The sequence below is a fragment of the Rutilus rutilus genome (assembly GCF_951802725.1).
Source record: "Rutilus rutilus genome assembly, chromosome: 10".
In the NCBI taxonomy this organism is placed as follows: domain Eukaryota; kingdom Metazoa; phylum Chordata; class Actinopteri; order Cypriniformes; family Leuciscidae; genus Rutilus; species Rutilus rutilus.
This window is the reverse complement of record NC_140215.1, coordinates 41,748,615-41,775,291: the sequence shown is the minus strand read 5'-3', so window position 1 is coordinate 41,775,291 and position 26,677 is coordinate 41,748,615. Positions and strand designations below refer to the sequence as shown.

General features: G+C 41.7%; 1 protein-coding gene and 1 long non-coding RNA gene across 3 annotated transcripts in view; one reads left to right on the top strand and one right to left on the bottom strand.

Annotated features, from left to right (window-relative positions):
* Positions 1 to 3,290, top strand: part of LOC311298018 — a 66,272-nt gene extending 62,982 nt beyond the window's left edge. For both annotated transcript variants that reach the window (XR_014628900.1, XR_014628901.1), the window contains exons 3-4: positions 207 to 329; positions 3,253 to 3,290. This is a non-coding gene — a long non-coding RNA (uncharacterized lncRNA). The remainder of the gene's footprint in view (positions 1 to 206; positions 330 to 3,252) is intronic.
* Positions 3,291 to 20,195: 16,905 nt separating this feature from the next.
* On the bottom strand, positions 20,196 to 26,378 carry LOC311298818 (uncharacterized protein). Its single transcript, XM_084422072.1, has 7 exons — positions 26,323 to 26,378; positions 25,639 to 25,698; positions 25,469 to 25,528; positions 25,299 to 25,358; positions 25,129 to 25,188; positions 24,959 to 25,018; positions 20,196 to 22,808 (listed from the first exon to the last, which is right to left on the bottom strand). Exons 1-7 carry the CDS (start codon positions 26,373 to 26,375, stop codon positions 22,760 to 22,762), a joined length of 402 nt encoding a protein of 133 aa, XP_084278198.1. The 5' UTR covers positions 26,376 to 26,378; the 3' UTR covers positions 20,196 to 22,759.
* Positions 26,379 to 26,677: the final 299 nt, after the last annotated feature.

Genomic DNA, 26,677 nt, shown 5'->3' with positions numbered 1-26,677 from the left:
GTTTCTTGTGCGCATGTAAAAGTCTGTACATTTAAAGTTTTTTTTGCAAAGGTCCTTTTAGTTTAGTTTTGTTTTTTGCAGTGCAGATCACATTTGGAAAAACACATCTGTAATGCTGGGGATACTACATTTACCATTATTAATGTTACAAATTACTAAAATAATTAGTTTTGATTGATGATATTAAAAACAATCTGCCTTTTCAGAAGCACTGTCAAACTTTTGGTGGAAATCTTGTATCGGTGCACAGTAGAGCTGAAAACGATCTTCTGCTGAACATGGTGCCTGGTTCGACAACAACTTGGGTTGGTGGTCATGATGCTGTAAAAGTAAGTGGTTATGCAGATGATAAAACATTTAATTATTTTTATATTTTCTTAAAGTTGCGTTTGAATTTTCGTAAAGTTACTTTACATATTGTGACATGAAATAGCTTAGGGCAGGCGTATATGTTGTCTTTGGACACTTGGGATGTTGTGAGCCTCTGCCCTTGTTATACAACATGACTGTTCCACACAGCGAGTCAGTGGCAATCACATGAGCTTGAAGTCAGAGGAGGAGATTGGAGATTTTATTATTTGTTCATAGATTCAGAATAAAATATAGATAGCTGTGAAAAATCATGCATTGTTTTATATCGTTTATGCACATGATCAAGACTACCAACATATATGTTTGTGGGTTAGTTGGTACATTTCATAATAAAATAAGCAACCATGATGAGTGTAGCAGCTAACTTTGCCCAACATTTGTTTTGCAGATTAAAAGTAATTAACATTTTTTCATTATCTGTCTCAAAAAGCCCTGTAAGTGTCACAAACTGTTGCGAGAGACAAAGGCTGAGAATCCAAATGCAGTATTTATCAAGAGGGTAATCCACAATCCTAATCAAAATCCAGGCAAAGGTCACACACAAACAAACAATCCACAAAATAACAGTTAAAGGTCGACTGAAGTGCTTTGGATCGCGCAGCTTTGTCTGATGCATTGACGTAATTTCCACTGGAAGCTAAGGCGGGGCATATTGAATGGCCCCTCCCCCTTTTCAAATAGCCAATAGCGTTTAGTTTCCCTCACAGACTGACAGCACCATGGAAGCATATCCGAGCGCTGATGATACGTTGGATTCAATAGTAGATGTGAATAAATTCTAGCCATTTCATTCTTAACCAACGTACAGTTAGAAAACAGAATAAAACTAGAGCGTTTGAGCAACCGAACACACTTTACCAAGTACTGTTCACTTTAGCCAGGTGGTGTTTATAGCAGAGGGGGCGGAGCTTTAGATTTTTAGAGAGCATTTGATTGGACAGAAGATGTGATGAGAAGCTGAAGTGTAAGGTGATGTCATAAAAATCCCTGATTCATTTTAGCAGAAGTGAGAGACTATAAGTTTAAATGCTTATGTCTCCTAAATGTGAATTTAGAGAAATCCAAGGGAACAGACAGAGAAACAAGAGAACCAGGATACAAAAGCACTCAAAAATACCGTTCGAAATGTACAAGACTTTGCAGAGAATAACATAATGAACCAGGCTTATATTCACCTTATTTTCGAACGCGGAAGTAAATATGGGTCCAGTTTCCGGTTTTTGTGCGGCACTTCCGTTTCCTCGCTTCTCTGGGCTAACTAACGATATCGATTGCGAAGGATTATGCAGAGTTGACAGAAAAATGTTACACATGCCGTAGCAGATGAATACAACAAAGAACTAAAGCCCCGCCTCACCCAGGTCGGGTTCTGGACCTGGTTGAAAACACTCATGCATCTAGCTGGCAGATTGCCAAAACTTCGCCGGCGCCTTCTGCACCGCCCTAAACACGGTCGAGCCAACGCTGGACTAAGTTAATATATCTATGGAGGTAGGCTATTTTGTCATGTCAAATGTATTAATGTCATCAGAATGCAACCAAAACACATGATAGCAATAAGTAGATCATAGATGGCTATAAATAATTATAAATCATACAAAATAAATGCCATGATGACTAATTCAATACAGGGGTTACTATAATGATTTTGTTTCTCCTTGGAGTTTTTATTCAGACTTCGTAGCCCAGCCACTTTTCTGGTATCGGGTGGTCTTCTGTAGGTCTTGTGTTCACGAAATGAAAAGAACAAACATACGGTCGTTTCTTCAAATGGGCTGCGTGGCGTGTCCGTTATTTCGGCTCCCATGTTAACCGGTTATTTAGAGCTTGCACACTGCCTGCGTGACACGCGCGTCTCAGGGAAAATGCGTGCATGCTAGAAATAGAATCGATGCCTATTTTTCACGCGACACGCAAGCGTTTCGGAAGCGTTTCCAGGCAAAATAGAATAGGAAAATATGTTTGTATGTCATTTTGATATGAATACATACATATTAATGACATTTTGATGTTTGAATTTAGGTTTTGACATAAATGCAGATATAGCCTAAATGTAAAAATATATATATATATATATTATCGATTTTCAAATATTGCACCTGTCAATACAGAACGAAATATTCTGTAGCCTATTTTGCCGTCAATACTGCCGACGTTGTCTTTGCTGCTATATATTTATGTTTAACATTAAGTGCCTTCCACAACTCTCTCCCCATATGTCGAATATATCACCAATGAGGCTTATCATGTCACCTAGCAGCAGCAACGCCTCGTCAGAGACGTTTCTGGTGTGCAAAGACATAGAAAACGCCACGCAGCCAGTGTTTCGCCGGTCGTATAGGGCGCCTGATTATTAAAATGTCAATAATTCGATGATTAAAACACTCCTGCTCCAAGTAAATCTTTCTTTTGTGCCAGTTATTATGACAACCTCTAACTGCACAAACAATCCCGGTCTTCCTCGAAGCCATAACGATGAGTTTGTTGTTACGAACAACGCTCGCCAGTGACCGGAAGTGCCTTACCGGAAGTCTCGCACAAAATACCGTCAATTGGCTGCGTCCGTATTTCCGTTAAAAATAAGGTGAATAGGGTGAGCTAAACAGGATAATGAGACACAGCTGAAAACAATGAGTGCTGATGAGTCCCTGCAGAGAATTATGGGAAATGTAGTTTATGAGGGTCACAATAGTGGCTCTCAAGGGCACTCCAGCTGGTGATCGAAACAGTCAGATGGATGCAATATGAATTTGGGCACAAATATTTTACAAAAAGGAAAAAAGTTAATCAATTGCAAGAAGTAAGTGTGTAAACAACAAATGACCTTGTGAAATGAGTTTCTGAACAGAAGACTTTCTAACCACTCCATTCACTCTTCAGGAAGGACAGTGGATGTGGACTGATGGATCTGTCATTCCATCTGTCACAGAGTTCATTGATTGAACATGCATTAAAAAAAATTCTGAATTTATCTTTACTACAGAAATCTTATTTTTTTAAAGGGAACCTACTTAATTGATGACAATTTAAGTGTAATAGAAACATACAGCATCTCCATTATGTAAATCTGAATTTCAACCTCTTTTTAACTTTAATTTCTCCAATCAATAAAAGCATTGAAAAAGGTTTTGTTCTGTTTTGTAGTATTGGCTCAAACACATAATAGTGTACCGTTGAAGAAAGCATCGTCAGCTTCTGTGCCTTCAGTAAGCGCTCTATGTTACTCCGTCTATAGCGTCCTTATGTTATGAAGAGGAGCGATTTTTCTGCTGAATTGAAAGACTTGTATAAAACAGAAAATCTCAACATATGTTGGCAGTGATCCAATGATCACTTTATGCAGATAAAGTATGAATTTGAAGCTGAGGTCTGGTTTGTTTATTTCACACTGCCTTTCTGCTAGGGCAGTATTTAGATTTTCTGTTTTTTCTTATTATATGACTAACAACTCCAAATATTGCTGTCGATATGGCTGGAGCGATACATGTACCAAACATTTTAGAAAAGGTCTCAAAAATTGGGCCCCAGTATTCTAGCAATTTCAGACATGACCAAAACATGTGATATAAAGTAGCAGGAGCTTGTTTACATCGATCACAAGTAGGGTTTACATCACTTTTAAATTTAGCCAATCTGTCCTTAGACCAATGGAGACGGTTTACAATTTTAAACTGGACAACCGTGTGCCTGAGACTTATAGAGGATGAGTGTATTCTCCGAATTGCTTCCTGCCAAACATCGTCTGATATTTGATCCTCAATTTCTTTTTCCCATTTTTGTTTTAAAGATTCTAAGGCAGTCAGATTGTGTAGATTGAGTAGTCCATAGACTTTACTTATGGACTGTTTTACTCCACACCTGTACTTGAGAATAGAATCAATGAGAGATGGAGCGGGACAACGAGGGAAACGGCTTGAATTTCATGACACAAAGCTTCTAAGTTGTAGATACCTAAAAAAGTGTGTATTAGGAATAGCAAATTTTTGGACTAACTGTTCGAAGGAGGCAAATGTGTCATTCAAATACAAATCATGCAATGACCTAATGCCATTTTTTAACCATTTATCAAACGCTGCATCTGTCATAGAAGGAGTAAATATGTGGTTCTGTACAACAGGTGAGGCAAGCGGAAGGTTGTTAAGTGCAAAATGACGTCTAAACTGAAACCAAATTTTTATGGCTTGTAGTACAACTGGGGAGAGTGTAAGGTTAGATACTGAATGTGCCAGTGGCAGCTTAGAACATAACACTGACAGAAGGTTATATCGAATGGATGATTTCTCCATCTGTGCCCAGCTGGCTCTCTCATCTTCACCCAATAAGTATAGAATTGCCCTGATATTCACCGACCAGTAGTAATATAAAAAGTTCGGAAGGGCAAGACCACCTAAACTACAGGACCTTTGTAATATTTTATCCATTGTCCTAGGGCGTTTTTTATTCCAAATAAAACTTATAATTTGAGTATTTAAATACTCTACAAAAAAAAGATTTTGTGAGAAAAACAAATCCTGCTTCAGACTAGCTAAAAGAGGTTGATAGTTGGCTTTATAAAGCTCTTTAAAGTGCTGCGTAAACCAGAACCCCAAATATTTAAACTTTGTCGTGGTGATCTTAAAAGGGATTGAAGAAGAGAGCACATCTGGAATCATGGAGCCAATTGGCATAAGCTCACTCTTTTGATAATTAACTTTATAACCAGACAGCTGACCAAATTCATTAAGTAAATTTAATAAATTTGGAAGACTCGAGGATGGGTCAAAAATGTACAACAACATATCGTTCGCATATAGAGATACTTTGTGCTCAAAATCCCCCCTCCACATCCCTTTGATATTAGTAGATATCCTCAAGGCTATGGCTAGGGGCTCAATTGCAATTGCAAACAGGAGTGGCGATAGAGGACATCCCTGCCTTGTGCCTCGCTTTAGCTTAAAAAAAAAAAGGTGATATGTTATTGTTAGTACGTACAGCAGCCAATGGGGCTGAATATAAAAGTTTAATCCAAGACATAAAGTTGGATCCGAAACCAAACTTTTTAAGAGTACAGAAGAGAAAGTCCCATTTCACCCGGTCGAACGCCTTTTCAGCGTCGAGCGATAGAATAACTTCTGAAGTATTAGTCGAAGAGGAGCCATAAATGATATTTACAAGACGTCGGTATTAAAGAAGGAATGTCGACTTTTAATAAAGCCCGTTTGGTCAGGTGAAATGACCACTGGAAGAACATCTTCCATTCGTCGGGCCAGGACCTTGGCTAAGATCTTAGTGTCAGTATTCAAAAGCGAAATCGGGCGGTATGAGCTACATTCTAAGGGGTCCTTCTCCTTTTTAAGAATCAGAGAAATAATTGCTTGACGCATAGTACATGGTAAAGAGTGAGATAAGGATTCTTCAAAGACAGATAGCAATAATGGGGAAAGTTGAGTAGACAATTTTTTAAAGAATTCAGTTGGATATCCATCCGGACCTGGGGTTTTGCCGGTCTGCATACTTCTGATTGCTGCTTCTATTTCTGAAATTGTAATTGGTGAGTCAAGATGCGCAGCTTTTTCAGGGTCTATCAATGGTGTATCAAGTTTTCTAAAAAAAAAATCTTCTAAAGTCAACAGGTCAGAGGGTGGATCTGAGGAGTATAACGACTGATAAAATTTATAAAAACAAGAATTAACCTCTGTACTATCCATGTGCTTCAGGCCTTGATCATCACATATCTCAGAAATAATATGATGAGCTGATTGCTGTCGCAACTGGTGAGCCAGAAGTTTCCCAGCCTTTTCCCCGTACTCATAAAAATTACACCTCAATTTAGAGATGAGGTATTCTGCTTGTTTAGTTGCCAGCAAATTGAATTCAGTTTGTAACAACATACGTTGTTTTAGTCTTGCTGGAGATGGCGAACAGCTATTCAAAGAGTCAAGTTCTAATATCTGATCTGTCAATTTCTTTAATTGATCCTTTCTGGTTTTACTCTGACCTGCACAAAACGAGATAATTTGGCCTCTCAAATATGCCTTCAACGCTTCCCATACAGTTGACACAGCCATTCCCGGAGTCATATTTACACTAAGAAAGGAGTCTATTTCAGAGGCAATATAACTCACAAAAGTCTCGTCTGAGAGTGGAATTGAATCTCCACAGGCGGTAGTTTGGTTCTTTGGTAGCAATACGTACTGTCATAGCCAGTGGACCGTAGTCTGAAATAATTATGGCTTCGTAATTGCATTTTATAACTGACGATAAGATGCCTGTGTCTATGATAAAATAATCTATTCGGGAATAGGAGTTGTGTACCGGAGAAAAAAAGGAATAGGCCCAGGTGATTGGGTTACGAAATCTCCAGACATCAGCCATTCCGTATGTTTTAAGGAAATTCTGTATCGTATGTGCTGATTTAGATATTGAAACCGTTCTGGATGCGCTACGATCCAGAGTGGAGGAAAGCACGCAGTTAAAGTCGCCACCGAGAATAAGATGATGCACTACCATATTTGGCAACTTTGAGAAGAAATTACTAAAGAAAAGGTGATCGTCCCAATTTGGGGCGTAAACATTGGCTAAATATTAGTCCCATACACTTTTAAGAAAAAGAAAAGAAAAGGAAATGGTCTGACATTACCCCTACCTTTGTCATCGACATGAACATGATGAACCAGGAACCCCCCAAAATTAAGTCTACACATTATGTTCTTATCCGGGTAGCTCTTAAGCCAAACTAAACTAAGCAGAGCCCCCACCCAATTTGTCCTGACTTGAAACAATAACATAATTGACAACAGTCACCGCAAGACAAAATCACGAATTGAACATAACTGCATCGCAACAGGTAACTAAGCTATAGTAGAGGGAAAAATCTTCAGTCACATTCCGGTGTCATCCCCAGTGACGATATACTTCTTAACGTGGGCCATGGCTTTATCCGGGTCCAGGAATTCTCTATCCGCGCCGTTGTGAGTGATCCGTAACTGAGCAGGAAACAGTAGGCCAAATCGAACACCTCGTTGCTCTCGTAATAGATTCCTGATGTCCGTGAATGCGGCCCGTGCTTTGGCGACACTGACAGTGTAATCCTGGAATATTGAGATGGAATTTCCATTCAACTGGAGCGGAGCCTGACTGCGTGCTCGACGCAATCCTGATAGTAGTGTAGCTTTGCTACCATCACCCGTGGCTTTCCTCCGGGGATCAATGGTCTTAGGCTGCGATACGAGCGGTCCACCAGAACTTCTTTATCCAGTTTCAGCTCCTCGGATAGTAATTTAGAGACCGACTGCGTGGAAGCTGATCCCGGTCCCTCCGCGACACCCATGATTCGAATATTGCACCTCCGCATCCTCCCCTCCATGTCCTCGGATTTGTCTCACAGCTCTCTCAGTTCTGATTTTAAAGTACCCACCACGGCTTGTAGTTTGTTCACTTCATCCGTTCACGTTGACATACTGCCTTCCATATCTTTAATGGTAGTTTTCATTTGTTCAATGTCAGTCCACATTAGCTTCGCGTTGTTTGCAATTTCCGTTCTGACAGCTTGCAGCTCGCTCTTTAAAAAGTTGAAATCGTCAGCGAGAGAGTTCTTAAGTTCAGTTCTTATCACTGCAGAAATATCTGCTTTTAAAGATGTCAGGATCTGCGACATCAATTCTTCCATATCGGTCATGTCTGGTGGATTCGGTGCGCTTACGGTCAGAAGCTGAACTCTGCGTCGAGGGAGTATCGGGCCTAGAATCGCAGGATCCTTTGTATTTATATTTTCGAAGCTTAGAGGCCATCACTCTTTCCGAGGCTCGATCATTGCACACTGTGTGTTCAGGAATACATTATAAATCGCGTTGGGGATAATTACAGAAGATATGTTGTTTTAAATACAAATTTAGATAAAAATTAGGTAGGAGCTCAGCCAAACACGTTCTATTCCATCACCTGCTCACTAGCGCCCCCACGGAAAGCATATTTTAATGCAAGCGTTTGTAAACACTGTGGCCGGCCAGGATCAACACAAGCGAAGTAATGCAGTCCGGGGCAAACGCCAAAGTGACAGTGGCATCATCATCATACTTTACCTGTTGCTGTTCGGAGATGCCCAGGTCCGACTTTCCGCGGTGCCAGCTGCAAGGACGCAAGGACCATTATCCCTGCTTCTCAGGGGCTGGGGCTCACTCGACATCGACCGGGAGGTGGTCCTATCGGTGGCGGGGAGCGGAGATCTCGGACAAAGAGGGCTGTGACGCCGGGCTTGGTGAGCACCGAAGGCCTGGGTTGGCCATCTGTCGGCGCGTGGATCGCCAACAACGGAGCTTTCACCGTTAAGGAGCAAACATCTATTTCCTTGCCCTACGTTTCTGTCACTACTGGATCATATCGTCCTGATGTCACGGTAACTGGTCATTGCGCTCAAGGTAAGCGTGAAAATCTGCATGGTACAACCCACAGTGCGTTCAATAGCATCATAAACCCTGCTCTGAAAAAACACCGCAAACTGAACTTTTTTAAAACAGTCAATCACTCTCGACTGATCTGGGATCAACAACTCAAACCTAGGGGTCTCTTTGGAGGGCATATGAACATCTGTAGCCTCACCCCAAAGTCTGAACAAGTACATCATCTTCTCACTAATGTCACAGGCCGGGGTGGCCTCCCCCCTGTTGAGTGTACCACCTCGAGGAGTTACCCAGAGACACCAAAAGACCAGACAAGATAATCAGTATCAAAAGGTTGTATTTTATTGAATTAAAATAAGCTAAATCCTAAACTAAAATTCACAGGCTGATCCGCCTCTCTTCTTCGACAGGCTGCGTGGGAAGTTCGCACAGCGATCCCTCTTCGGACGGACAGAGGCAAGCAATAGAGCAGACACTGGACAGATTCCCACAGCGGTTCCTCTTCAACCAGAGGTAAGTAATGGAGCAGATACTGGTAAAGGTTTGCACGGCGGTTCCTCTTCAGGCAGCAGTAAGTAACGGAGCAGATACTGGTGAAGATTCACACAGTGGTTCCTCTTCAGGCAGCCAGAGGTAAGTAATGAGGCAGACACTGGTAAGGATTCACGCAGCGGTTCCTCTTCAGCCAGAGGTAAGTAATGGAGCAGGCACTGGTAAGGGTTCACACAGCGGTTCCTCTTTAGCCAGAGGTAAGTAATGGAGCAGACACTGGTAAGAATTCCACAGTGGTTCCTCTTCGGGCAGACAGAGGCAAGTAATGGAGCAGATGCTGGTAAGGGTTCACACAGCGGTTCCTCTTCAGCCAGAGGTAAGTAATGGAGCAGACACTGGTAAGGGATCAACAAACAGGGGGGGGGGGGGGGGTACTCTTCTCACAGGACAGCATCAGTTAACTGAGTGTCACCTCTTTCACAGGACGAGGGGGTTGGGCGGGGGACCAAGACCCTTTTCGGTGGAAAACCCGAACAGTATATGGCAAGCAGAAGGCAATAACCATCCGACGAATGCGGTATTCGGCAGTAGACGACGGGCAGGGTACCAGGGACTACAGGTGGGTGGCAGCAGACAGGGAACTCTCTCTTTTCACGGGACAACACCCGCTGACTGGGTGTCACCTTCCTTTCACAGGCCGGCAGCAGTTGGAATACAGCGACGAACAATAAGATCCCCCGCAGGGCAACAATGGCAGAATGCAGTGGCGGATAGCAATTTCCCTATGTTCACAGAACAACGGTGGTGAGTACAGAATCCAACAGTCAACAACGGGGTCTTCTTACCACAGAACAGCGATGGCAGCATGCAATGGCAGATAGCAGTTTCTCTGTGTTCGCAGAACAACAGTGGTGAATACAGAATCCAGCAGTTATCAACCGGGGCTTCTTCCACAAGGCAGCGATGGCAGCATGCAATGGCAGATAGCCGTTTCTCTATGTTCACAGAACAACAGTGATGAATACAGAATCCAACAGTCAACAACTGGGTCTTCTTACCACAGGTCAACGATGGCAACGTACAATGGTAGATAGCAGTTTCTCCATGTTCACAGAACAAACGTATATGAGTGTGCAACAAATCCCTTTTTAAGTCAAACAGGGACGAGATACTCACGCCAGGAATCCTCTTCAGTGTGAACAATTCAATGAACAAATAATGCTTCCTCTTCAAGTCATAGAGTCAAACAGCAATACATGGGTATTACTCACGCCAGGGATCCTCTTCAGTGTGAACAATTCAATGAACAAATAATGCTTCCTCTTCAAGTCATAGAGTCAAACAGCAATACATGGGTATTACTCACGCCAGGGATCCCCTTCAGTGTGGACAGTTCAATAAACAGATGATGCTTCCTCTTTGAGCCAGGAAGTCGAACAGCAATGCATGAATATTCCACTAATCCTCTTCAACTCAGACAGGATGGAGCTGCAATCCTGTACAGCATACACTCAACACACAGCAGTTAGTTCATTTCAATTCGGCAGTCGAGACCCACGAGTATGCCAACTGGGGACACGGGCAGACACAAAATTATAATATCCACACCTGTGCATACATCAATCACTTCAAATGGTCACACGTGTTCACTTCACACTAAGCACTGCAACTCACAACAACTCACAGTGAATAAAGTCTCCACTCGTGGTCCCAGCCGACTCCCTCCTCTCAATTGACGAAACTGTACATCCAGGGCTGTGTGGGAAGTGTACTATGAACACACAACTGGCATTAGAGGCTTCAAACCAGATTTCAATAGACTCCGGGGCAGCTTCACCAAACTATGGTATATAGCGGGCACTGCAGGCATTAGGCTTCCTAATAGGAATTACAGATAACACTTAACTGTTTGATGAAGTAACACAGTTCCACAAAACCGCTGATTTCAGGCTCCTTCTTCCTAACATGCAGTCTCTCCCCGTCCCGTGCGATCTGCTCTGTGTGGTCTGCTCTCCTCGTGGTCTGCTCTGCTCGTGATCTGCTCTCCTCGTGATCTGCTCTCCTCGTGATCTGCTCTCCTCGTGGTCTGCTCTCCTCATGATCTGCTCTTCCCGTTTCCACATTAACCAATGCTTTTATAATCCCCCTCGCAAATCCATATCTCTCGCGGCTCAATCTCCGCTTATTACACAGCTGACGCTCATTTCCTCATTACTAAGCCCGGCCAGACTGTTTACACGGAAGGACCCGGAACCAGCCTGGTGTTACGTCGAAATCGCTCCCACAGGGAAACAACAATGGAAAAGAATAGTTCCGCTTGACGTCACCCCGTGACACTAACTCTAACTTAGACTTTTTAGGCCTGTCAGAATCGTGATTACATAACAACTCTCCATCTGCTGCATTACATGTACGAGGGTATAATATCTTTAGACGGGACAGATCTGAGGGAAGAGGGGGAGGGGTCATGATTTACATAAAAGATCACATCAACTGTCATCAGATATGTTGGCCTCTTGACCATGATTTGGCGTGTATTGGGTTGAATATAGTGCTCTCATCTGAAATGTCTTTTGTGCTTATTGTTGTATATCGTCCACCCTCCTCTAATAATGATTTTTATATCACTTTTTTAAAAGCTACTTCAAGCATGTGATTTTAAAACCGAGGTAATACTACTTGGTGATCTAAACTGTAACTGGTTAAATAAGACTAATAGGAAACCCCTTAAGCAGATCACAGACAGTCTGGATTTTACCCAATTGTTGGAAGGTCCTACTAGAATAACCACATCATCTCAGACACAGATAGATTTAATATTCAGTAACAAGCCTGAACGAATTGTAAAAACAATTAATTTTATTACTGGACTGTCTGACCATAATCTGACATTACTGTCAAGAAAACTTACAAAAAAGCGCTTTCATCATTCTAATAAACCTGTGGAGCAACTCAGGATTCCAAAGAATGAAATGGATAATTTTCAAAGGGCAGTACAGCAGACTAAATGGACAAATATACTTACAGGGATCAACATAGAAGTAGTTAGCAAGATGTTTGCCACCAAGCTACAAAGTCTAGTTAAGGAGTTCAGCAGAAAGGTAAAAGGAAAGAAAAAAACAAATGCACTCCCTTGGCTCAATACTGAAATATTTAATCTGATGAAAGAAAGAGACTGTGCTCTAAAAAGATCATTAAAAACCAAGTTAAATAGTGATTGTCACGGTTCATCGATCCGTGTGTTCATTTTGTGTATCTGTTGGTTGTTATGGGTGTGGGATCTGAGTGTGTTGTCTTGTTTGTTGCTTAGTAACTATCTGATCATTTAATCAGCCCGCAGCTGCAGCTAGTTAATTCTGTTGTTAGCTGCCTATATCTAGCAGGAGTGATTATTGCCTGGTGTCGGTTCGTCACTCTTGTTTATGCTCTCTTACCCAGTTCCGGTGCCTGAGTTTCCTTACGGAGTTATTTCCTCGATCTCGTCTGTGTGCCCAGACTTCTGGAGATCGTTTGGAGTTCTCTTCATTCCAGTTCCCGTTTGGCATCCACACAGGATTATTCATATCACTCATCCTCTCCGGTGAATTTGTATCCTGGTCGCCCACCTGCTATACGTGGTGTTTTGAGTATTATCATCTTTTCAACCTGCCTTCAATAAACTGTTTGCTTGCATTTGGATCTACGACTCTCATTCTGACAGAACGAACCGACCATCAATGGATCCAGCAAGCACAGCGGAATTGCAGAATGTATTGGCCAGAAGCGATGCTCGTCTCCAGCAACAGGAGGAACAGACTGTGGCCACGGGTCGTGCAATACAGACGCTAGTGACCCAAGTTTCTGAACTGACGAAACAGGTACAGCAATTAAGTATTGAGACTGCTGCTTCTCGACAACAAACTACGGCAGATCCACGACTCCAGTGATCCAGTCCATTCGTTCTACTGAACCCCGTCTTCCGCCTCCCGCGTTCTACTCTGGTGAGTCCCAGTTGTGTCGTCCCTTTCTGGCCAAATGTTCATTATACATCTCGCTTCAACCTTCCGCGTTTCCAGTGGAGGAGTCCAAGGTGGCCTTTGTGATCACTTTACTCGCGGGAAGAGTGGGCAGTTGGGGAACGACTGTTTGGGAGCAGAGACTTCCGTGTTGTGCGTCCTTTCAAGCTTTCTCTAATGAACTCAGAAAGGTTTTTGATCGCGCTACTTCTGGCAGAGACGCGGCGCGTCTTCTTGCAGAGCTGTGACAAGGAGAACGTACGATAACAGACTATTCTATTGAATTTCGTACGTTGGCGGCAGGCTGGAATGCCGAAGCTCAATGGGACATGTTTTTACACAGACTTTCTGAGTACATAAAGGACGAGATTTACGTCTTGGAATTACCCGCGGCGGTGGATAAATTGATTGATCTGGCGGTTCAAGTGGATACCAGACTACGTCGACGAGGTCGTCGGTCACAGCGAGTCAGTGCCAATGTTACATCTACACCTAATCCTACTTTTAATTCTCCTGACGAGACTACAACATTTCTTCCTGATCCTGAGCCCATGCAACTGGGCAGGTCTCGTTTATCGTCACAGGAGAAACAGAGGAGGAGAAAGTGGGGATTATGTTTGTATTGTGGAAACGCCGGTCACATTGCACTGCAGTGTCCAGTAAAAGCCAACACCCGTTAGTAGGTAAGAGGTTACTGATGGGTGGGATTGCACGGACTGAATCCTCTTTTTCTGCCACTCATCTTCCAGTAAGTTTAAGACTGCAGACTCTGAATTTCGACTGTGAGGCTCTAGTAGATTCAGGAGCCGAGGGTAATTTTTTGGATATTGATCTGGTACACAGACTCCAGATACCAGTGGTGGTGCTCTCCAAGCCCATTTCTGTGGTTGCACTTAATGGTCAACTTTTACCCTCCGTCACACACTCTACTGTCACCTTAAGACTGGTCACTTCTGGTAATCATTCAGAGAACATTGACTTTCTATTGATCGACACTCCTTCTACTCCTGGAATTCTGTTCTCTCCTGGAGTGAATTTTGTCATGCTTCCTGTTTAATGTCTGCGTGTTCTTCTGTGTCTTGTTCTGTTTCAGGATGAACACGCGGATTTATCTAACGTGCCACGTGAGTATTTTGACCTGAAGAAGTGTTCAGTAAGTCCCGGGCTGCTTCTCTCCCTCCGCATCGTCCCTATGACTGCGCTATAGATTTACTGCCAGGTATGTCTCCGCCCAAAGGCAAGTTATACTCACTTTCTGCACCAGAAAGGGAGGCCATGGAGAAATACATTTCTGATTCTCTGGCATCCGGGTTCATTCGCCCTCCCTCTTCTCCAGCGGGGGCAGGGTTCTTTTTTGTGGGGAAGACGGATGGTTCTCTGCGACAGTGTATTGACTACCGAGGGTTGAACAACATCACGGTAAAGAATACTTATCCTTTGCCGTTGATGTCTTCAGCCTTCGAGCGGTTGCAGGGAGCATCCGTCTTCACACAATTGGACTTGCTTATCATTTGGTTCGCATAAGGAAGGGGGATGAATGGAAAACTGCTTTTAACACCCCCAGGGGGCACTTTGAATATTTGGTCATGCCTTTCATGGTGTCTAACTCCCCTGCAGTTTTCCAGGCACTCGTGAATGACGTGCTGAGAGATATGGTAGATCAGTTCCTAAATGTTTACCTGGATGACATATTGATATTTTCTTCTCTCCAGGAACACGTTCAGCACATCAGACGAGTGCTCCAGAGACTGTTAGAGAATGGGCTTTTTGTCAAGGCGGAGAAATGTTCGTTCCATGCACAGTCGGTTCCATTTCTGGGTTATATCATCTCCTCCGAGGGTGTGCGCATGGATCCTGACAAGGTTAAGGCTGTGGTGGATTGGCCAACTCCAGATTCCCGTAAGTCCCTACAGAGGTTTTTGGGGTTTGCCAATTTTTACCGCCGTTTCATTCGCAATTTCAGCCAACTAGCCGCTCCTCTGACTGCCTTGACCTCCACCAAAACGACGTTCAGGTGGTCTGGTGCAGCTGAGGCTGCATTTACCAACCTCAAGAGCCACTTCGTTTCAGCTCCATTCTTGTAGCCCCTGATCCATCACGTCAGTTTGTGGTGGAGGTCGACGCATCAGAGGTGGGGGTAGGAGCGGTTCTTTCTTGGTTATGACATTGGTAACAGAGAGTTACTGGCAGTCAAGCTAGAGTTGGAAGAATGGCGCCATTGGCTAGAGGGTTCGGGGGTACCTTTTATCGTCTGGACCGATCATAAGAACCTTGAATGTATCAGATCTGCTAAACGACTCAACTCCAGGCAGGCTCGGTGGGCACTTTTTTTCGTATCGTCTGGGTTCTAAGAACATCAAACCCGATGCTTTATCTCGAATTTTTGACCGTTCCGTTCGCCCGTCCACTCCCGAGTGCATTTTTCCTGAGAGACTTATTGTCTCCACACTCGTATGGGAGATCGAGTCGAAGGTCCATTCGGCCTTAGAAGGGGTAACGCCTCCGCCCGGGTGTCCACCGAGTCGTTTATTCATGCCGGAGAGGTTACGGTCCGACGTGATTCAGTGGGGTCATTGTTCCAACGTAGCATGACATCCAGGAGTCAATCGCACCAGTTTTTTGGTCAAGCAACGATTCTGGTGGCCTTCCATGGCTCGCGACATTCGAAGTTTTGTTTTGGCATGTTCAGTCTGTACTCATGGTAAGACTTCCAATCGCCCACCGGATGGGTTACTCCAACCGCTGTCTGTCCCTTCGAGACCCTGGTCCCACATCGCGCTAGATTTTGTCACTGCCCTCCCGCCCTCCCAGGGCAATACGGTCGTTTTGACCATAGTGGACCGGTTCTCGAAGGCGGCTCATTTCATCCCCTTGCCCAAATTACCGTCTGCCAAGGAGACAGCGGTTGCTGTCATAGATCACGTCTTTCGTTTACATGGCTTCACGATGGATGTGGTCTCTGCCAGGGGTCCCCAATTTATTTCCAAATTTTGGAAGGAATTTTTGTGGTTTCGAGTGTCAGTCTTTCTTCTGGTTTTCATCCTCAGAGCAACGGCCAGACCGAGCGTGCCAACCAAGACTTAGAGAGAGTGTTGCGATGTTTGTTTGGTTTCTCAGAATCCTTCCTCCTGGAGCCAGAAACTCTCATGGGTTGAGTACGCACATAACTCATTACCAGTGTCATCCACGGGCCTATCTCCTTTTGAGTGTAGCGTAGGGTACCAGCCACCTATTTTCCCCAGTCTGGAATCCGAAGTCGCGGTCCCCTCTTCTCACGCATTCGTCCAGAGGTGCCGAAGTTGGGTTCCTGCTAGGGACATACTGGATCACTCCCTTATCGATGATTACAATCGCCAGGTAGGCTCTCCTGGGAGTGCCAGGTGGCACTCTTAGGGGAGGGGGTACTGTCACGGTTCATCAATCCGTGTGTTCATTTTGTGTATCTGTTGGTTGTTATGGGTGTGGGATCTGAGTGTGTTGTCTTGTTTGTTGCTTAGTAACTAGCTGATCATTTAATCAGCCCGCAGCTGCAGCTAGTTAATTCTGTTGTTAGCTGCCTATATCTAGCAGGAGTGATTATTGCATGGTGTCGGTTCGTCACTCTTGTTTATGCTCTCTTACCCAGTTCCGGTGCCTGAGTTTCCTTACGGAGTTATTTCCTCGATCTGGTCTGTGTGCCTAGACTTCTGGAGATCGTTTGGAGTTCTCTTCATTCCAGTTCCCGTTTGGCATCCACACAGGATTATTCATATCACTCATCCTCTCCGGTGTATTTGTATCCTGGTCACCCGCCTGCTATACGTGGTGTTTTGAGTATTATCATCTGTTCAACCTGCCTTCAATAAACTGTTTGCTTGCATTTGGATCTACGACTCTCATTCTGACAGTGATAGGCATAGGTTCACTTCATTACGTAATCAAGTAATCAAAGTGATCAGAAAAGCTGAAGCCAATTTTTTTTAATAACAATTATTAATGAGGGAAAGGGTAACACAATGCTGATCTGGGAACAGATTAATAATGTGATGGGAATTAGCCACAGGCTTAGAAACCAGTTAGAGTTGAACCTTAATGGTAATTAATACAAGATCCAGCACAAATAGCTGTAGTCTTTAATGAATATTTTATCAATTTTGTGGATGAAATCACACAGAATTTTCCCCTAACAACTGGAGATATTGTCAAAATAGATGAAAGCAAGCCTTCTTTTAGCATTCAACCTATCTCTGAAATTAAAACCCAGGCAATTATTAATTCTCTTAAAATCTCAACAGCAAAAGATATTTATGGAATGGATTCTAAAATGCTTAAATCCCTGAATGAACATCTAGCCTACCCTATCACACAAATTGTTAACCAGTGAGTACTAGAGGGGATATTTCCAACTACCTGGAAGACTGCAATTGTAACTTCCATATTTAAGTCAAATGTGAACATATGAACTCTGAACATATTTAACTACCGCCCAATCAGTATTCTGCCTGTGGTCTCCAAGGTTGCTGAAAAATGCGTATCAGAGCAGCTTGTCTCTTTCTTTAATAATAGTCTATTTACTCTTCATCCTATGCAGTTTGGCTTCAGGGCCCATCACTCTAAAGAAACAGCTAACTGTTTCTTTTTAGAGACTGTTCGAGCTATGGTTGACAAGGGAGGTGTTGTTGGCGCTGTGTTTTTAGACCTTCGTAAAGCTTTTGACACCGTCAACCATCAGGTCCTTATTGCCAAACTCTCTACTTTTAAATTCTCCCCTTCTGCAATCAAATGGATTGAGTCATATTTGTAGAACTCAATACGTTTCTGTGAACAACCATCATTCATTAGCTCTTAATTTATGCACAGGGGTACCACAAGGATCGATACTTGGCCCGCTTTTGTTTAGTCTATATATCAATGATCTGCAATCAGTTTGCCCTGATATCAATACACTAATGTATGCAGACGACACTGTAATTTATGTGCATACCAAGACAAAACATCTGGCTGCTGCCAAACTGACCATAGCTATGGATCAGATCACCAATTGGCTAAATCAGCCGTGCCTTCAACGAAATGTAGATAAAACTGGGGGAATGTTTTTCACAAAGAGACAATGTAACATTGTGTCAAATATAACGTTGTCAGGTCAAACCATTAGTATTGTGCCACAATTTAAGTATTTGGGCGTATTAAGTATTATTGATTCTTATCTTTCTTTTAAAGCACATATAAGAAAGTGTGCAATAGGGTCAAGTTTAGCTTAGCTAATTTTAGATATATTAGAAATGCACTTACCTTTAATGCTGCCAGATTATTTATGGATGCCATGATTGTGTCACATTTAACATATTGTCCGACAAGCTGGGGACAAACTAACAGTTTATCACTAAAGCCATTAGCAACTCTTTATAAAAAAAAAAAACTCTCAAAGTTTTGGACCAGAAGCCTAACAGTTCACATCATTGTATTATTCTTAATAACCATAAACTGCTAAGCTGGGAAGATGTAATCAAATACAAAAACATCTGTCTGCTCTACAAAATTTTGCGTAATACTGCTCCTGCTCCTTTTAATTCATTCATAATCCAACGTAATAATAGCAGTCAGATCACCAGAAGCACCACACGAGGTGACCTTCTAATCCCATTCAGGAAAAGCACATTTGGTCAATTATCATTTTCTGTTACAGCAATACAAAACTGGAACTCATTGCCCACTATAATCAAAGACATACATACGTATTCCACCTTTACTACACACCTTAAAAACTTGCTGTCTGACAATTATAACTGCACACATTAATCTGACAGATGTGATGTGTATTTGATGTGACATGGTCATGCTGCTGCCACTAGATCTCTGCTGCCTGCCTCAACGTTAGGTCCTGTATGTGTTTCAATGTGGCCTCTGTGTGATTATTTTGTATGTTGATTTGTACTGTTTTAACTGCTTTTATGCCTTTACAATCAGAGCTTGTTTGTTTGTGCTTGCCTCAATTGTGTGCCACACATTTATATGTCTTACTACCTCTTGCTTAGCCCTGCTGTAAATATAATTGTAATGTATTTTATTTGATGTATGCCTACTAACAACTGGCCGGGGACTACATCTGGAAATTAGCCGTAGAGGCTAAAGCTGCTCTTTTTATCAAAAGGGACTGTCCACGTCATTATAAACTAATAAACTAAACTAAACTAAACTAAACTAAACTAAACTAAACTTTACATTTGTGAGTATGTATGATTCTCACTCAGGTTGTGAATTAGCAGAACTTGCACGCAGCCACTTCAGACCTGTTCAAGCTTCTATAGATTTGATTTTTGTTGTCATTTATTGTAATAAATACAGTGTGTCGGTGTCTGTCCGCTGAACGCCCATATGGAAAAGATATAGATAAATTTTACTAAATGTTTATATCTTTTATCTGAAATTTGTAAGTAATATATATAACAGTCAAACAAGACACAGAATCCTTAGTAAAATTGTGTAATATGAGATTTAAGATAATTTGGGAACTTATAATTACTATATATGACAGTAAATCCACATACAATATTCTTAGTAGATACACGTAACATCAAAGTTAAATGAGTTGGGCAATCATTAGTGAAACCAAAATCTTGGTATATTGTATAAAAACCTTACAAGACAATAGACATATGTAAGATGTCACATATATGGGACATTAAAGTACATGGAAAAGCACATGATGAGATTACCAAAAATAATTTATGGCATTTCTAAGATTTTATGACACTAGCATTGTATCAGGTTTTTAGATCACACTTTCTTCAATCTCAATTAGTGAATTTTTCCAAAAATGATTACATGGGTTATATTTGTTAAGATTTTATGAGTAATTCTATCCAATAAAATAGTCAAAAAAATTTTTTTTTACAGTTAGATTTTCAAGTTCTTGTGTATGCAGCAAATATTCAAAATTGCCATGTAAAAATAAAAAAGCCCCAGTCACTCATTTCTTGCCGTAGAAAGATTTAATTTTGCACTTAATTAGTATATGACATTATACAAGTTGCATATTTACATTTTAAATTTAAGTGGCAATGCATATTTTTAAAATAGCTAAGTTTATTAAGATGCTACTTTAATAATTGTTTTGAAACCATACCTTGCACTTGTGTCTTTTTGGATGTTACAATGAAATACATAAATGTTGATGACATGCATTGCAAAATGTATTAAAGAAGAATACATTTACATTTTGTAGTAAACTTTTCACACTGCTGTGTGCTTTTTCATTATAATTTTGACAGATTCTCACATTAGATTACAGTAACAGTAGAAGCAATTAGTTACTTTCCAGCTCAGCAACCCTGAATGAATAAGTGACCATCTTCACATTTAGTTCATTTACAGTAATATGTCTTAAGTAGCCAACAAACAATTGAGCTGGACTGTGGACACTGAATATACATACATGGTCTAACTACCTGAGCAGTGTTTATGGCTTTGTGAAAGCCTGTGGGAAAGAGGACAGTTGACATGTAGCTCAGTGGAGTTTTGATAAGAGAACCTCTGGCTAACTTCTGCACTGTGCAATTACCATAGTTTCCTATGGCATATAAACACTGATCACCCATGTCAATAAAGTGGGAGACTCTAAAAATACTCCCATCCTTCAAAAGCACAATAGAGTTGTTTCTTTGTTTTGTTTTGCTGTAGGTATGACCATGAACAACCTCTCCATTTACAGCAATTCTCTTGTAGTAATTTACCACAGAGTTTGGGGAAACCTCTCTCACTGTGTGGAGGGCAGCTTGATCACTAACAGACATTAATCTTACATTTGGTGGACCAAGGGCAGTTACCTCAGTGAACTTCGCAAACTTCTTGACATGATGCTTTTCGGTTCTCATTTCATTACAGAAATCTGTAACTTCTGCAGGTGCATTTGTTAAAAATTGCTTTGCTAAACGGGGAAAAGCTCGGGAAAACAGAACTCGTTTGCATATTTGTTGTGGTACAGCTTAGCTACTTTTTACTTGTTTCAGGAGGTATCCATTGAAATCTTCAAACATAAAGGCTGAGTGCGCCCACAAAGGACCACAATGCACAACTCTTTTGCTCAAATGCAGAAGTGAATGAACATTGAATGTCATGTGCTCTTCCCCATGCAGCGACTGCACACCTCCAACAAAGTACACTAATGCCTCATGGGCATGATTTATCTGTTCTGTATTTATTTCAGATCCCAACAGAATGCTTATGCCCTCTATCAGTAATGCCCAATGACAGTGATACTTCTGTGGAAGTATGCCTTTTAGAACAACTGGCAAGCTATAGTACAGAAGCCAGTGTTGCCACTCATGGGCTTTCCAGAATTTGCGTTCAGTCAGAGATCTTGGAACTCGAGCAACAATACCTGGAGGTTTTATAGACAAGAGGTGTCTGTCCAAGATAGCTGTTTGTGTGCCAATGTACCATGGCTCAGAATAGTTTTTTGAATCGATCCATAAAGTCGCCATTTGTCTGCACACACCAAGCAACACACAATGCATATAGTCAGGGACCATCCCATTGATTACATCAAAGTTTGGTAAATCTACAATGGCAGATGGGCCCTTTATGCCCAGTATTGTTGTCCCTTCTCTTTCAGCAATTTGTCCTATCTCTACTGTGGTTTTATGATTTCTGTCACTTGGTTTTTCATCTGCACATGTGTAAACCCTTGACTTTCCTTTTCCTTTCCTCATCTGCACCCCAGGGTGAAGGCAGACTCCGCAGCCATATTCACCATTAAATTGCTTAAAATTTTGTAGTAATGGCCTTGCTAATGCATCACACACACAGCACAATGGGTGCACCTTCACGTGTCTCCATGACTGATCACTAGGATGTTGCCACTCAAAGCCAGCTTGTGAAAGATTGGCACATTCCTCTACAAATGGTTGGAAGTAGCAGGTCATGTCTGGCTTTTTTGCTCCAAACCATAAAGCACATAAAGCACATGCTTATCTCTACTCTCAGGGGGTATCTCATTAACACAACACAGTATAGGCCAAATACTAAATTTAGAGGACTGAAAGACTGGTACACCATCACAATTAAATGTAAGGGAGAGGAAATCCTCTTCACTGTTTGATTTCAAGGTCTGATATAAGGTGCCATCACATATATCACTTATTACATGCCTACTACTGTCATCAGGACGAAAACAGAGATCGTGCATACCTTGATTCTCAAGAACATCCTTCAGTTGATCCTTTAATGGAATACTGATAAAGAAATGTCCTTCCTGTAAACTGTCTTTTACTGTTATGGACGAGGAACATGACACACATGTAAGTGTTTCTTCTTGTGATTGTGAAGTGCCAAGGTACTTAGTACATACTCTGCAGTAATGATGGCGTTTTAATTGATCTATAATACCAGCTAATGGTTTCTCCAAAAAATACTTGCTTGCTGGTACTGCATTTGTCCCAGCAGAATGTAACTTTAGAAGTTTCAGCAGGTCTTCCATCAATACACCAGTAGTGTTGTGTCTCAATGCAAAGGAGAAAATAGAGATGCAACTTTGCCCTTCCATTAGTCCATGAGAGTGGATATCATCACGTATTTCTTGAGGGGCATTTTCCTAAAATTACAGAAAAAGAAGCACCATATTAAAACTTATAAGGTTCTGCTTTACCATAAAGGTAACCTTGTTTTGCTCTACTGTACTTAGCACAAAAAAATTAATGGAAGCCACAACACATGCAAGAAACAAACAAAAAGAGGAAAGACAGACAGTGTCTGTACACATCTAAAGCCCTCTTTAGATGCCTCTGTTTTAAATAATTTTAGACCCATTTCCAAGCTGCCATTTTTATCTAAAATTTTAGAAAAAATCGTTTCAACTCAGTTAATCTCCTTTTTGAACAATAATGACATTTTCAGGTTTCCGTTCCCTGCATAGTACTGAGACTGCTCTGATCAAGGTCACCAATGATTTACTGCGTGCAGCTGACTCAGGAATGTTCTCTATTTTAATTATTCTTGACCTCAGCTCAGCTTTTGACACTGTGGACCATGATTTTTTAATTAGCCGTCTGAAAAACTATGTTGGTATCAGTGATGTGGCCCTGGATTGGTTCGTCTCCTATTTGTCAAATAGGTCATTTTCCATGATCCTTGGAGAAGCCTCCTCCTCTCATGCTCCTCTATTTTGTGGGGTCCCCCAGGGGTCGATTTTGGGGCCACTGTTATTCAACATATACATGCTTCCCCAAAAAAATCATTCAGACTTATAATATTGATTTCCATTTTTATGCAGATTACACCCAGTTGTATGTCCCGTTAAGGCCTGGTTCTTCCAATGTCTCTGGCATTCTCTCTTGCCTCACTGAAATTAAAGCCTGGATGTCTAACAACTTCCTGCAGTTAAACGACACAAAATCAGAAATAATTGTATTTACCTCCATCGGAACCAGCAGTGGCTACATCATAAAAACCTCACCACTAGCCTGGGTGTCTTCTCAGACAACATTCAGAAAGAAGCTCGCACCCTTGGTGTCATTTTTGATTCAGAGCTGTCTTTTGATGCCCAGTTGACAGAAGTAGTGCAGTCCTGTTTTGTCCAGCTGAGCAGCTAACTAAGATTAGAACATGTCTCTCCTCTGCTGACTTATGGGCCTTTCAGACAGACTGCGACGACCGCACTGCTGCGCTGTGAAACCCATTATTTTCAATGGCTTGCGCCGCGCAACAGCGGTTTGTTGTTGCGTCCAGCAAAGCGCAAGCACAGCACAGCGCACTGCTCGGCGACCTCGCGCACACGCCGCGGTCAAAGTTCAAAATAGTTGAACTTTTGCGCTGAACTCTGCGGTTTTGCGCTGAGCCCCGCAGCCAGCGCAGTGCAAATCGCTTCCTATCTGAAAGGGCCATTAGAGAAGGTCATCCATGCTTTTATTTCCTCAAGACTCGATTACTGCAATGCTCTGTACTCTGGTATCAGTAAGGGAAGTATTCATAGATTACAGTTCATTCAAAATGCTGCAGCCATATTTTTAACTGGCACTAAGAGGAGTGACCACATCACACCAATCCTCGCCGCCCTTCACTGGTTACCTGTGAGTATTAGAATTAATTTTAAGAATTTACTACTCGTTTTTAAAGCCCTGAACGGACAGGCTCCTGCCTACTCTCTGATTTGATAACTCCCTACAAGCCGGACCGATGCCTAAGATCCTCTGGCAGGGCACTACTAGTGGTTCCAAAGTCTAGTCTTGTCACTAAAGGTGACCGAGCCTTTGCTGTATGCCATTTTTATAAACATTATATTATTGTTGTTATTGTATTTTCTGATTTTATTGTTGATTTTTCATTTTCATTTACATTTTTAAGTATGGATCATGTTTGTTTCACTGTACAGCACTTTGTAACTTGTTTTTGAAAAGTGCTATACAAATAAAGTTATGATTATTATTATTATTACTATTATTATTATTACTTCCATGAGCTGCAGAGATAATCTGTGCATTTTGTCATAGCATTGTTTGTCTCGTGATTATTTAATGTCATATCAAATTATGTAATTAACTTCATAAATGTGTTTACTGTAGTTTTGTCTCACCTGCTCCTCCAATGTGAAAGGTTCTGCTCTCTGCTCTTCTCTTTGGGAATCTTCATCACTTTCCTAGGAAGGATACAAATCAACAACTTGTTAGATAGATAGATTGACAGAGTGATAGAGAGAGAGAGAGATACATATAAATAGAGAGACAGAATACTGTAGTTTTGTCTCACCTGTGCCAATGTGAAAGGTTCTGCTCTCTGCTCTTCTCCTTGGGCATCTTCATCACTTTCCTAGGAAGGACACAAATCAACAACTTGTTGGATAGATAGATTGACAGAGTGATAGAGAGAGAGAGAGATACATATAAATAAAGAGAGAGAATACTGTAGTTTTGTCTCACCTGTGCCAATGTGAAAGGTTCTGCACTCTGCTCTTCTCTTTGGGCATCTTCATCACTTTCCTAGGAAGGACACAAATCAACAACTTGTTGGATAGATAGATTGACAGAGTGATAGAGAGAGAGAGAGATACATATAAATAAAGAGAGAGAATACTGTAGTTTTGTCTCACCTGTGCCAATGTGAAAGGTTCTGCTCTCTGCTCTTCTCTTTGGGCATCTTCATCACTTTCCTAGGAAGGACACAAATCAACAACTTGTTGGATAGATAGATTGACAGAGTGATAGAGAGAGAGAGAGATACATATAAATAAAGAGAGAGAATACTGTAGTTTTGTCTCACCTGTGCCAATGTGAAAGGTTCTGCACTCTGCTCTTCTCCTTGGGCATCTTCATCACTTTCCTAGGAAGGACACAAATCAACAACTTGTTGGATAGATAGATTGACAGAGTGATAGAGAGAGAGAGAGATACATATAAATAAAGAGAGAGAATACTGTAGTTTTGTCTCACCTGTGCCAATGTGAAAGGTTCTGCTCTCTGCTCTTCTCCTTGGGCATCTTCATCACTTTCCTAGGAAGGACACAAATCAACAACTTGTTGGATAGATAGATTGACAGAGTGATAGAGAGAGAGAGAGAGAGATACATATAAATAAAGAGAGAGAATACTGTAGTTTTGTCTCACCTGTGCCAATGTGAAAGGTTCTGCACTCTGCTCTTCTCTTTGGGCATCTTCATCACTTTCCTAGGAAGGACACAAATCAACAACTTGTTGGATAGATAGATTGACAGAGTGATAGAGAGAGAGAGAGATACATATAAATAAAGAGAGAGAATACTGTAGTTTTGTCTCACCTGTGCCAATGTGAAAGGTTCTGCACTCTGCTCTTCTCTTTGGGCATCTTCATCACTTTCCTAGGAAGGACACAAATCAACAACTTGTTGGATAGATAGATTGACAGAGTGATAGAGAGAGAGAGAGATACATATAAATAGAGAGACAGAATACTGTAGTTTTGTCTCACCTGTGCCAATGTGAAAGGTTCTGCTCTCTGCTCTTCTCCTTGGGCATCTTCATCACTTTCCTAGGAAGGACACAAATCAACAACTTGTTGGATAGATAGATTGACAGAGTGATAGAGAGAGAGAGAGATACATATAAATAAAGAGAGAGAATACTGTAGTTTTGTCTCACCTGTGCCAATGTGAAAGGTTCTGCACTCTGCTCTTCTCCTTGGGCATCTTCATCACTTTCCTAGGAAGGACACAAATCAACAACTTGTTGGATAGATAGATTGACAGAGTGATAGAGAGAGAGAGAGATACATATAAATAAAGAGAGAGAATACTGTAGTTTTGTCTCACCTGTGCCAATGTGAAAGGTTCTGCACTCTGCTCTTCTCCTTGGGCATCTTCATCACTTTCCTAGGAAGGACACAAATCAACAACTTGTTGGATAGATAGATTGACAGAGTGATAGAGAGAGAGAGAGATACATATAAATAAAGAGAGAGAATACTGTAGTTTTGTCTCACCTGTGCCAATGTGAA